We start from the raw sequence: 14251 nt of genomic DNA, 5'->3' as shown, positions 1-14251 counted from the left end.
CTTCATATTTAGTGGATATCAAGTATGAATCAATGTGTTAGACGTAATATTCATGTCTGTCAGACATTAAAAGTAGCTCTATTGTAATCACAGTATTTTGGGAGTGCTTTCTCAGGTGCGTAAATCCACAATGATTGCTTGTCCACTGTACCAGAGTAAAACCAGAATGTGATCTTGGTGTAACCCCAGTCATTCACAGCAGGTACATTTGCGCATCCCTGACCCTGGCCCAAAGAAGCCACAGCGATCGCTACCCAGTAAAATGAGAAACTGCTGGCCAGGCTAATGAAACAATTACTCAGCCAATTTAGTTTGTTCTGCAAGCATCATGTTGTAAATATGGTAGTCGCTTTCAGGCACTGAAATTTAATTGTTATTTACCTTACGGGTTTAATGCGAGGATGCTTCCCTAAGCCATTATCATCAGTTTCAAACATTTTCAAATGCCATTTCCAAGTAGGCTAATGGCAGTAATGGGGTCGAATAATCATTTTAGACAGAAATAATGCTTAGTTCTTTTCATTCTTCCTATTTCTATAATGAATCTTACTCACTAACAATCATGTCAACTGCTGTACAAACACTGGCATCAGCTCAAAAATACCTTTACAGCACATTTTACCCACACATTCACATTTATGCTCACATTTTGGTCTTATAAATGCTGAACTTATAAATCCGTTATCCTTTTTATCTTATGCTATTTAAACCGCTCCACTAGAGAACTATTCAATTTTATGATCTGTAATAATTTCAGTACAGGATGTGCAGAAATTCTGATGGCATTTTCCTAACATACACTTGGCGGGGTCTTACTTGAGCACTTTTAGCTTGCGTCTTATTGGCCAGGGTTTAGTTCGGATGTTGGCGATGATTTCCTTCTGAAGCTGAATGTTCTGGAACAACTCCTCTGGATCATTACTGTCCACTCTTTCTCCATCCTTATCCTCATCATCAGATGGTCTGAAACACAACCAAAGATCAATAATCACTGCAATTAATCTTACAGTAACATTAGACTTTTATTTGTGCAGCACGTAACAAAACATTGTTGATTTATATTAAAAAAGAACATGAAAAATACAAAGGATGTACAAAAAAATAAAAATGCACATACATGTGCATAAATTCCAATATTTGTAATATTCTAATTAAATACTGTAACTAAACTATAATTAAACATTTAATTAATTAAAGTGGATGCTGCAAAATATGTAGACACACTTTTAAGGCTGAAGGTGAACTGGATTCAGAATCCTAAAATTCTATATATAACCTGTTATATTGTCTAGTTGTATGTAAAAATGATAAATGATGACTAAAGTCACTTTATGTTCTCTAGTTTGCTTATGAAACTTATTATATGCAAAGTGGGTCGCACAAAAATCACACTGTATTCATGTGAAGCAATGTGGACTGTGTATATAAAGCAACAGATCCACATACATGTGTAAAAGACATGAATATTTTTCATTTAAATTCCGTGTGTGATAGAAATAAGACTCAGAAATTATGAAAAAGTGATATACAGGATTTTTCAAGAATTATATACACATTTCTATAAATATAGGTTATAAACTAAACAGTTTATATGCAATATACAAGTTAAGAGGTTTTACTTTTAAATTGAATATAATGCTTTGTTCTGCTATAAAGGATAAATATTCCAAATAATAAATAAATCAATCAATAAATAACATACTTAAGAGACTGAACGCTACAGTCTACAAGTGTCAGGTGCAAAATTAGCCAATGTAACCTAGAGTTGAAAAATTATTTCTATCAGATTTAGGCAAAAAGGTGACTTACCCATTATCGTCCTGATATGGGGAATAAATCCTTCTGGAATTCTTTCTTATGCTCTTATGTCGCTTGGAAGATATCAGGGGTCTGGTTATAGTTGCTGGTTCTGCCATTTCGCTCATTTCCCAGCCTTAAAAGTTTCTGCAGTCTTCAGTGAGCATGTGTCCCATCTGTAGGAGTTCTCCCGTGCCGGCATTCCTGATGGGACTCTGGGGGGAGCAGGAGCGAGGAGCGCTACCTGCCCGATTGGATCCTAAAGAGACGCTGCATAAGCCCCTCCACCAGAGGAGTTTAAGCTCAGACAATCACTCCAATGACAGCTGGACTGGCTTCTTAAAGGGACAGCGCGAATACTGCAACCTGCTGATGAATGCATACGCCTCTGTACAAAGCGATTCTAACAAGAGAGAATATGTAAACACTATTCTCACACTTCACAACAAACATAGTACATCAAAACACTAGTTAACAACCAAATAATAAATTGATTAATTCTCCAATTTACTTCCCCAAATGTTATTCTTTCTTCTATGAAACAAAAGCAGAATGTCTGAGCTTCTGCTTGTCACATGAAAAAACAAGATTATATTTATAAAGCTGAGCTTCAAATGGAACAAAACTGGCAGCATAAAATTCATTACAGCAGTTCATACAACTAGCTATATTGTAATGCCATACAATACCATTTTGTATTTTTTTCTCAACACTGATATTTTTAAGTCATTAGTCATAACCAACCCCTCTGTCATAGCTATTAAATGTCATTTGTGGTCATGTTTATCCAAGTTGCAACGCCACAATCAGGAGACACGTGAGATAATGTTATGTCTTGTGTGATACTGCTAAATATGTCATTTTTTAATTGCACACCAACACAAACCTTCCTCTTCCTTTTAACAGTCTATTTTAAATGAAATTTTAAAATTCCCTCTGGAAAGCTGCATGCATACTAGATTTTCAATTTTTCTCTTGACAATAGTTAGTGTTCTGTGCCATGATCAATCGTGTTAATTTACTCTGGAGTTTTGTCTGGGTGGTAATAAACAGACAGATAATATAGATGAAAAACGCACAATGAATTTTAAATAGGCACACATGGGCAAATTTCCAGTTTTCCTTATAAAGTGGCCTTAGAGTGCGCTGAAATTAAACAACATTGTCACGTACAAGGAAAATAAATGTTCCCACATGCAAAAGAAAAAAGGCCATAGTAGCTCAATATGATAATGTGCCATATGTAACACTCGCTCACCGCTTTTCCATAAGCACAAGTCTAACTCTTTTATAGAGCACATCAGGAGAAAGGCCCATGAAGAACAACAAAATGTTGTGCTATTTTTAATATTTTCACATTTGTTAATGATGCTTGAATGGAAACCTTACACACACACACACACACACACACACAGGTTTGAACTACACAGATTTGTTCAGCTAATTTTCAATCACACATCATTTTGGTAGCCATCTATATAGTTTCATACGTGAGACACTTCACTATGTGAAGTAAGCTATGCTATCTTTTTTTTCTGAAGCAATAATCTTACAAAGCAAAGATATCTGGATTATAGTTAGTCAGTGCTTGACACAAACCTCAGAATGGCGACAATCAACAAATGAGCAAAAAAGATGAGCTTTTACATCACAAAATAAAAAATAACTAACAATAGTAGGGCTGCAACTAACGATTATTTTAATAATCGATTAATCTGTCGATTATTTTTTCGATTAATCGATGAATCGGATTAAAAAAAGAAAAAAAAGAAAAGCATTCATTTCCAACCCTTTATTCAAAAACAGAACTAAAATCTTTAACACTGCGTCGTTAGCGTTGGTATTGTATCAGACACTTGCACTTAACATTATATGAAAATCAAGCTCAAATGGAGTTAATAATGTTTTTGACCAGAGAATGACGGAGATGGAGTGTTTTGTTTGTCATTAGAACGGCTGTAACTGTTATCTGAAGCAGCAAGTGCATTATGCTTTCATCAACTTTTACAGGTTATATAACTTTGATTGTAGCTATATGGGCGCTTAGTTTTTTCTTGTCGTTTAATACACTTGGCCAAAATCTCAAATTAAGCGCTTATGCACATAATGCACAGGATATTTAAAACGTATATAGACAGCAAATAACTAATTCTTCTCCACTCTTCAAACACACAAAAACATTATCCTTTACTGACATAGTGTTTGAGTAAAGAAAACGCTGTACTATTCAAACACCAATTATTTATTCACCCTTGCATTGCGAAAAAGCAGAGATCTCATCTTCTCCAGGCTGTGCGCGGCGCGTCAATCTGAACGGAGGCGGGGTGAAGTTACGAGGTCTCGCTGAGAGCTCGATGATCCAATGGCGTTACAGTTTTACTGACAAGTTATTTTAATGCTTATCATTGGTTTACTATTTTTAAAACTCTCTGATTTAAAATAATAAAACGAATTATAAGCGACTCAAGTTTGGATAATTTTCACAGCACCTGACTGGGCTAGAGTATGGCAACTGCCATACGCAAACGCCGCCCTGCTCCCACACCTTGATGACTTGGGTCGCACGGATTTCTCTGCCTCCGCCATGTATCTTTCCTCTACCTCCGCTCGTTTTTTTTTTTTTTACTTTTTTTTTTATTTATGAGGCGCCAAACTCTGCTACCATCCGTGCGCGAGAGACCGAGTGTGTTCACTCCGCTCCGCGCTCAACTAAAGTTTTTTTTTTTTAATAATCAAACGTCTCCGCGTCGCGCGACACAACGAATCGATTATGAAATTCGTTGCCAACGCTTTTAGTAATCGATTTTTATCGATTTTTATCGATTTAATCGATTCGTTGTTGCAGCCCTAAACAATAGTAATAAAAATAAAAACAAAAGTATGAATAAACTCAGTAAACAGCAAAACAATAATCCCCATACCAGTATAACCACACAATTTATTCATGCTGCAATGCATGTTGGGAACTCACAAACACTTCAGCTATAACAAATGCAACTGATACTGTGACAGTAGACAATATAGAGCTGTATGGTCTAATACAGGAACTGGTCAGGTATTAAAAATGTACTCAAGCACTGAATAAAGCAAGAAGAATTAATCTTATTGGAGTATAACTAATACTACAATTCTCATAACTGAAAATCTCTTTACAATCTCTTGAAATACTTAAAACTATGCACAAACATATTGAAGTAAGATGCAAGAAATAAAACTTGCGATTGCAAGACGAAAAGTTGCAATTACCATTTGTAAAAATGTTTTATTAAAAAATAAATAAAAAAGCGAAAGAAAGTCAGAATTTTTTTTTTATCACCATTTCAAGTTTAGATCTCAGTATTCTGACTGACTTTCTCAGAATTATGAGTTTACATCTTGCAATTTAGTTTTTGTTCCAGAAAAGAATTAAAAAATGCATGATGTAAACTTACAGTTCAGAGAAAGAATGTCAGAATTGTGATAGAAATATAAACTCAGAATTGTGAGTATCTCAATATTCAGTTTCTGCCATGGAAAAAAGAAAAAAAGAAAAAGTGAGACAAAAAGTTGAAACTACCTTTTTTATTTTTTAATTCTGTGGTGGAAAGAGACTTCCATATATTTATGTCTAGTGCCTTTTTTTTAAAGAGTGTGTTAAGCCATGCAAAGAAACATTCCTCAACTGTTTTTTGAGGAATCTTGCAGCACTGCACTCCTTTAGTCGTCTATAGGGATGTGATTTTATTAGCTATAGTCCACTAAAAGTAATGTCTCACATTGTGCCCACACACATCTTAGCCTGATCACTGTCGTGACTAAAATGTGGTCAGGAGAATGAGCATTGTGCAGTCCACATGTGCAAGAGGAAATTAATGAAATGAATTCTAACAGCCTATTTCTTAGAGTACAGTTTTAATAGGCCTTTGTTAATGTCCTCTCATTAGGTTCATTCTCTATTCTTCAAAATGCCTGTGTACTTTTAGATCAGCTTATATCAGATTTCATATATGTACATTTACTGTATATAGTATAATACAAAAGACGGCAGAAGTTACAGGTAATCCAAAAATACCTCTAAAAGCATTGATGCCATCATTGGTCAGAATCATATGTATAGAGCCATTATGTTGTAATTTTTCCACCGCCGAGTGTCTATCTTGAGCCCTGAAACAAATGACAAATTACAGTCCCAGAGGTCAGGTTTCAATTTAACATTTAACCCAATAAACACAAATCAATGAGGCTTATTGATCGCATATGAGCTGTGCTGAAACAGTAACGTAGAAAGATCCCTTCCCAAACATAGCATCAGTTATCATTCCAATCTTATTATGATATCAGTTATCATGCAAAGAGTAAAATCTACTTTACTAAATACAACTGAACGACAAACATATTTACAACCATCATATTTTATAAATCCAGTTAGAATAACAATTATGATTACTTTTTTATTAGTTGTTCTTTATGTTGTATGAGCATTTGCCAAAAAATAATTAAATAAATGAATAAAACAAAATAAATCATTAATGGTGAACTATGGAGGCACCAAACACAGGTCAAGTTCAAGGTCACTCACTTACACTTCACTTTACTGTAATCCCATATTGGCATTATAGTCTTTATGAGAGGAGAGTCCTAAAAAGAGTAGAGTCAAGTCAAGTCAAATTTATTATCCCATAGAGGAAATTTGGATTGCAGGCAGAGTGGGTAGTTTAGCCATTGCTATAACTCTAAAAGACAATCAAGGCTGGCCAAAGTGAATCGTTTGAGTTGGTATATAACCAATGCCATTTCAAAAAGTAATTGCATGCCCCTCTGTAAATCCTATACAAGGTTTTATCTGGTTTGCAGTAATGCAGATCACACATGGGCAAAGACCTTGAGGGGCAAAGAGAAGGACATTGGGTCTCACTATCTGTTAGGTAGAGGATAATGAGAAACGTTTGTAAAGAGAGACGATTACAAAAGTCTATTGATAAGAACACAATTCATGAAACGTGGTAACAGAACTACAGGAGTGAACACAATTACTATTCCCAATGCACCACTTTAGAGAATACACAAATCAGATAAAAACATGTTTTTCTCTAGAAGCCAGGTTAATTCGTTTAGGAGATGATCCAAGGTTTAGACTCAAGACCAGAGATAAAACAGTGAAAAAGTATAGTAAAATTATATATGCTAATGTATTTAAATAAACTGCATAACTTGTCTAAAGAATGCAGTACCAAAACAACCAATCAAATAAGAGAAAGAATGTCACTTCAGGTGTCAAACGACCAATCAAAAGAAATACAAAATAGCCAATCCATTTAACTCAAGAGTCCGAAATTTTCGCATGCGTTTTTCCATATTCCCCATCCTTTCCTATCAAAATGCATGCTATGGATGCGAAAACGCAGAAAATCGAACCTGATACATTTTTTTTTTTTTGGACGGACGGACGAAAGTTTCGGAGGCAGTGTGTAAACTTGATTGACACAACATGAAGTCGTATTTATTTTTTAACGTGCGAAAATTTCGGACAAAGTGTGCAATGACCTTTACGGTGGCGGAGAGAGCTCAACTTCAGAAAACACATGCAAATAGAAAAAAATAAATAAAATAAAAATAAACACCTGCAAATTAAGAAAACAACTTTGTAAGTTTTACAACAATGCTCACAACACAACCAAATAGGCCTAAATAATTTTATTTGCAGCGCGTTTCTTTATTTGTTTGTGTTGTGAGCATTTGCAGCGCATATGTGTTGTAAAATTGACCAAGCTGTTTTCTTAATTTGCATGTGTTTTCTGAAGTTGATCTCTTTCACAGTACAGAGTTTCTAAACGACGTTTTCAACATGAAATATACAACAAAGGAAATAAAGTAAATATATTATCTGTTTAAAGTGAAATCTATGATTGTAATCTACGAAATGGTACATTAGCAAGCGCCAACACCAAACTTGAAGAGTTTACTGTCCACAAACTTTTACAGTGGTTTATGTAAATGGTATTTGGTGAGTTTAATTCTCTTAATCTTGAAAATACGTATTGTTTTGTGGAATATAAAACACCAGAAGAAGATTTTGTGAAATAGACTAACGTTATGCCTGAATAGTGCCATTTTGTCCAGTAACAGTTAATAAACTTGATGGGACAGTTTGTTTGATTTGAACGTATAAGTTAGTTATTTTGAAATAAAAACAATAAAATGTCGATACACTCGTTTAGGACTGTAATTTTCCGTTCACTTGCCTGCAGTCACCGTTCAAGATGGCGAGGCCTGCACGAGGAGGACAAACGAAATAACGGACCGGATTAACGTTAACGTTACTTCAGGATTCCCCTCACAAAGACTTCTAATCGGTTAGTAGTATTTTTTATTTTTTAATTTTTTATTGGCGTTTCTTAATGATTTGACTTAGCTAAATTGACAGTTCGAAGATTGATATAAAGTATTAATATAATTTTTAAAGAGATTTTTAAATTTGTGGTCTGAGGAGTTATGTGATCTTTGATGGTTGATTCAGAGTTGTTCGGATGTTAAGTTTTGCTGTGGAGTTGTTCTCTTACCTTTGCCTGAAATTGGTGAAGATTATCAAGAAAGAACAAGACAGGACAATAATTTAGAAAATTTAGTCAATTAAAAATAGGATTTAATTTGTTCTTAATTGGAGAAAATATTATTATTATTATTTTTTTTTTTTTTTTTTGTGGGTAACCAACAACGTTCCCAGAAACAAAAATTGTAAGCTGGTAGTAATACTTTCTGTTTTGGCTTGTCAGAATATTTGTTCAGAATTTTATATCTCATACTACTGTAGTGTTGGCCAAGTAATGAAGTCAGCTTGATTATTTGGACAGTGACACGATGCAATGACTACCATACTGTGAGTGTGGACAATGATACAACGATACATTTCCTGAAATCACTCTCTTTATAGTACACTATATCTGTGTCGGCTGTTTTGTTGTACTGTCCAAACTCAGAGTGAACAATTTAATTTCATAATGTTATGTATAAATTAGGGGTGTCCCCGAGTAAGGATCTTCATAGTCGAATCGTAATTTTCGAATCTTGCTGACAGTCGACTGATAGTCGAATCATATGTTTGGGGGCGGGGCAAAATACATTACCAAGAGTCAAGTCAGACATTAGACAGTCATAAATACTGACGTTAACACACAGGGAAAATGTGCAATGGACGCCTCGCAGATACAAACGGAGTGAATAATGTTTTATGTTTTGATTAAAAGATAGTTAACATTAAACGTCAGCGAAACCCTAAGAATTCACAATTTTTTTTACAATAGTGCTCTCATTATAACGTTATGTATATGACAGTTATTAATGTTCTGCATTTCTGTTTTGAGCTGCGCGCGCTGAATGACCAGTAGAATTAATCATTTGATAGAAGGTTTTTAATCAATGGGATTTAACTCATTTATCTCATATAAAATACGCTTCATTATTTATACAACATAACGTTAATATAACAACTTATAGGCTATCTGCACAAAACGCCCCGATGCATGTCTGCGCGGCTCTGAACTCCTTTTGTGGACGCGTTCTTGACGCAACAACGTGCAGAAACACGGGAACTAAACTCTAAAAATTATTATAATCGTTTTATTATAATAGTGTTCTCGTTATAATGTTATGTGTATATGACAGTCCCAGTCATAGTTATTATTCTGCATAGTTGTTTGTCCTGCTCGCGCTGCGCACTGAAGAGATAATCACTGTTCAATAAAGCGCTTTACTGCAGCGACTCAACCAAATGCATCTTATACGAGATAAATACCTGTAACATATACACGATATATATAAACCGGCTGAAATGTTTTGAAATCACTTGTATCCTACCTGATCGAAAAAAAATCCAGTCTTTCACTCTGCGTCAGTTTGAGTCTTGTTAAAGTTTTAAATCCTTGCCGCCAAGATGCTCCTCTGTCGGTCACGGATTATGGAAAGTGAAACTTAAATCTATAGGGGTGGTTGGATTTATTCACGCACGTTAAAATATTTTTTTAAAGCTTTTTTTTCTTTTCAGATTCTTATTTACAGCATTATCATAATAGGCTGTATATTAACTTATTGGGAGAAAACCGGTAGTTCTATGTGAAATCAGACACTGAGCACCCCCATATAGCCAAAATGGTATGATCATAACACCCTGCGAATATTCGACTGTGAGATTGGGAGTCGAATCAGGCTCCTCGAATCGAAGCATCGAATCGTAGACTATTCGGGGACACCCCTAGTATAAATGGGAAAAAACAAACAAAAAACGAATCTGATTTGTAGTATATACAAGCAGCTTTTGCTCTACAACTCTGTATACGCATCCCATAATCCTTAGAGGGAAGGCATACTAAAAATGAATAACATATGCAATACTAAAGAATAGTTTTGTTGTTAGGTGAATGTTTGCAGGTGAAATCCAGTCATTTTATTAATAAGACCCATAGGAATTTCTTGTGATGGCAAAAGATTTTGCAATGGGCTCATGTTGCTTCCTTCCTCTCCTAATCACTGTCTGTCCTTGTTATTGTGTCTTAGATTGGGGGGTGGGGGGATGATTAATGCTAAATTTTAATACTTAAATGTTGTTAATGCATTACATACTTTAACAAACTTTGTCATACATGGCACCTTATTTATTCCTGTAGGTGGGGGATGTAATCTTAAAGTATAAATGTTAATATATTTGGTGCTGCTAGTGGCACAGAATTAAACACAACCTCTGAATTTTTCTTATATAAGGCACATTTATCCAAAATTATTTTTACATGCCTCAAGGATGGCAGTTGAAATAATGCTATTATATAATAATAAAATAACAATATTTTTGCTGAACTTTCTCTTAAAGGGTTAGTTCACCCAAAAAATGAAAATTCTGTCATTAATTACTCACCCTCATATCGTTCCAAACCCGCAAGACCTTCGTTCGCCTTCAGAACACAAATTAAGATATTTTTGATGAAATTCGAGAGCTTTCTGACACGAGGCGGAGTAATTAATTTTTGGGTGAACTAACCCTTTAACGGCTTTGAGAAGTGTTTGTTGTTTTCACTCCTCTGAGTTGGCATTTCTCTCAAGGAGGCACGTCAGAGCACTGATAGATAGGATGACATCTGGCATAGATGTTGCTAATATCTCTTCTCAACGCTTCAAAGGGTACAAGAATGAAAGCAGAATTTTCAATTAACTTCCACTGTGTAGCAGTGAGTTTTAGGATGTCATAATCTGCTGTGTAATCGATTGTTGCACATTTTATTCCAGCAGAGAGCTAAATTTGTTGTAAGTGCAATTTCAGCATGTGTTTACGAGCCTGGAATGCCCAATAGTGTGTCTGCCATTAACCATAGCATCACAGATTGTGCGCTGTGACAGGTTGGCATCTCTCATGGCCTTTGGCATTTTGATAGTGAGAGTCACCTGCTACTAGCTACAGCTTTCGCACTTTCTAGCTTTTTATTCAACTGTTTTTGGTATAACATGCGTCATGATTCAGAGACTTTTTAAGCATACAGCTCTAAATGAAATGCTCCTAGAAACTATATATATATAATACTATATTAAAACTGGTCTGTTTGGACGGATATTAATTATAATAAATGTTTACTCTTTAAAATTAATCTATCTCTTTATATAAAGAGAAATCTCTTTAATTATAGACCTGTTTATTGTGGTCTGGGGTAGGAAAGTTGACTAATAAGGGGTCGTGGAGTAGTATTAGAAGTGCAGGTCTCTGACATTACTTAAGAAGTACTCAATGGTGCTCAGAAGAAATTGTCTGAAGATATTATATATTATTAAAGTTAGCTATGTGAATGTGAGCATTTATCATTGTGTTATTTTAGTCATATTTGTATTACAGTATTTATTAATATTTTTAAATGGCTTTTATTTTTATATTTTCATTTTAGTTTTATTAATTTTATTATGTGCTTATGTAATTTGTATTTTTTTGTTTAAATATTTCTATTAAGCTTAAATTTTTAAAATCTTTTTAGCACTTTAATTTATTTTATTTCTGTTTAGTAATTTTATGTACATTTTTATTAGTCGTTTAATATTTCTATCTAGCTTTATTGTTTGTATAGTTCATTTTAGTAAATTTAGTACTTCAACTTTTCTATTTGAGTTATTTGCACCATTTCTAACTTGTTCAGTCTGTCATGTTTCGGTGAGCTGTAACACATTGTATATCTTTATATGGCAAAGACAGTAAGCGTAGGATTGCTTGCTCAGATTGGATGAACCGGTCAGATGAACAATGCTGGAAAGTATGAGAGTTCTCAAACCACTACTTGGTTTGGTGCTATTCCATTATGCATGAGATTTAAGAATATTACTAGCTATGAATTAAACTATTTCTAATAAATTATTATTGGCTCTATCTTCTCATCCTGTTCTGCAATTTGAGTGGAAGTCTTTCACTTTCCCTTTCTTGTGTCCTACCCCTGGGGAATGTAATAGCAACTGTAAATATTTTAATAGAACTCTTGGTGTGCATCTCAAGCAGTCTGATGTTGATTGGGGGAAATAGAGGATTGAAGATAATCATTTTAAAATGATCTGTTAATCTTTTAACTTGTGGTGTACAGAAAAGGAAGCAAATTTTGCCAGTCATGATATGAAGTCAAGTGCACTTATGTAAAGCAATTATTGAACGAATCTAACCGTTCATAGAGCACCGCTGACACCTAGTGGACAGATATGATATCGTCAGTTTGATGCCAGTTTAGATTAATGTAATGTACATATACACAGATATAAAATAAGACATATAGCTGTGCATTAAGAAAGGACATGCATTTACTTTACGAGGAAGATGGGTTTTTGAAGAAGCAATAAAATAAGGAAAAACCTCTCTGTATGCCTGCAAAGACCACATTATTAAAGTATGGGAATGCAGTAAATGGCAATAATTAGAACCCCAAAATCTGCTAAATTAGACATCTATAATCTTATTATTTCCATTGCATTTTGAATGTTAATCAAAACAGTACAAATAAATTAAGCTTATTTTCCAGCTAATTATAGTAAGTGATTTTTATTTTGCATAATTAAAAGAGAATATGTGCGTATATTGATTTAAGGAGGCTAAAAACAGCAGCATTAAATATTGAGCTGGTTTGATGCACACATTCAGTATGAAGTGCAGATTAGATCCTTTTTGCTGCTGTGAGGCTGTGGGCGGCTGGGAGACAGACATGAAAGGCTTGTCATATGAAAGGAAAGCAGACATGAACTTCCTGTGAACTTGTCTCATTTTTGAGTATACTGTAGCCAACTGAGAGATCAGCCCTTCAACCATAGCTGCCGCTTAGACAAGTTTCATATTTCATTTTTTAAAAATTTTTTTGGCTAGGTTGGCAGAGTTACCCTATTAAGTCCATGTACTACATAAGCCCTCTGTCTTGTTGTTTTGCAATAAGGACAAAGAGCATGAAAGAAGTTTTTTGTTTTACAGAACATCATATTGTTCTTTTATTTGGAGCAAATTAATGTTGAGTTGATTATGAAGTTCTCTGAATATTGGTAGGAATGCAAAATTTAAGATACTGTAACTGTATTAATAAGCCAAATGTGACTTTCTCAATGTGTTTAGCGTGCCTATTAATAATACTATTTTAGTATTATTTATATATTATATTATAGTATTTAATGATATTTTGAATTAGCTTGTATTTTTTAATTTTCAGTTTTCATTTTAATTTCAGTATGATTTAGCTAATAACCTTGGTATGTGCTTTTATGGTATACCTTTTAAACCATTTTTTATTTTGCAGTATTTTTATTTCAGTTTTATAAAATTTTTAGTACTTTAAGTTAAATGTTTTCATCTAATCATTTATTTTATTCCAATGAATGTTAAATTTTAGTATTTCCTGAACTTTTAACCACTTACATTGTAGAGACAATGGCACGCTGAGAGAAAAGTTATACAGGCTACCTAAATATAAGGGAAGCCAGCTGTAAGTATGCTGTAAGTCTCACAAACATGCTGCTCTGGCAAAAATGGAGAGCTGAAAGGAAGACTATATTTCAGAGAGTGAAAGAACTCAGGCATTTAAAAAGTAGTAAAAAAGACACATGTGCAAAAAGAAAGGTTGTAGACAAGACAATCCTAAAGTAATATATATAATGTGCCCTTCAAGTGGGGTCATATATATTGAAGCAAAGCCATGTTTACACGTGGAAAACTCTTGAGTTCTTTGATACAGAAGTTGCTGATTTGTAATGTTGGCAGGGGCATGTTGATTTGAATATATCTATAATCCATAGAGATCTGTAAGCAGAAGTTGGTAGCAAATTATAATGAATGCTTTTGCAAGTAATTGTAAGGTACAAGTTTCCCAGGTGCACTTGAAGGCAGCAGAAGTCAGAAATGCTTTTCTTAAACAGGGCTACAGCGCCCTCTGGTGGTATTAAGAATTTGACTTTTCAATATGAAACTCATTCACAAGCTTTTGTT

At 34.2% G+C, this 14251-nt stretch overlaps 1 protein-coding gene across 3 annotated transcripts in view; it reads right to left on the bottom strand.

Annotated features, from left to right (window-relative positions):
- LOC131545001 (transmembrane channel-like protein 3) overlaps positions 1 to 6052 on the bottom strand; it is a 40025-nt gene extending 33973 nt beyond the window's left edge. Inside the window, exons 1-3 of one of the 3 annotated variants that reach the window (XM_058783587.1) lie at positions 5849 to 6052; positions 1810 to 2200; positions 817 to 963 (exon numbers count right to left, since the gene is read on the bottom strand). In XM_058783587.1, coding sequence (XP_058639570.1) covers positions 817 to 963; positions 1810 to 1925 — 263 coding nt within the window. In that variant the 5' untranslated portion in view covers positions 1926 to 2200; positions 5849 to 6052. The remainder of the gene's footprint in view (positions 1 to 816; positions 964 to 1809; positions 2201 to 5848) is intronic. The other 2 variants (XM_058783588.1, XM_058783589.1) reach the window with 2 other exon arrangements.
- Positions 6053 to 14251: the final 8199 nt, after the last annotated feature.

This window comes from Onychostoma macrolepis, chromosome 07, assembly GCF_012432095.1.
Source record: "Onychostoma macrolepis isolate SWU-2019 chromosome 07, ASM1243209v1, whole genome shotgun sequence".
NCBI lineage: Eukaryota > Metazoa > Chordata > Actinopteri > Cypriniformes > Cyprinidae > Onychostoma > Onychostoma macrolepis.
The sequence above is the reverse complement of the archived record's forward strand: the minus strand, read 5'-3'. Positions and strand labels throughout refer to the sequence as shown.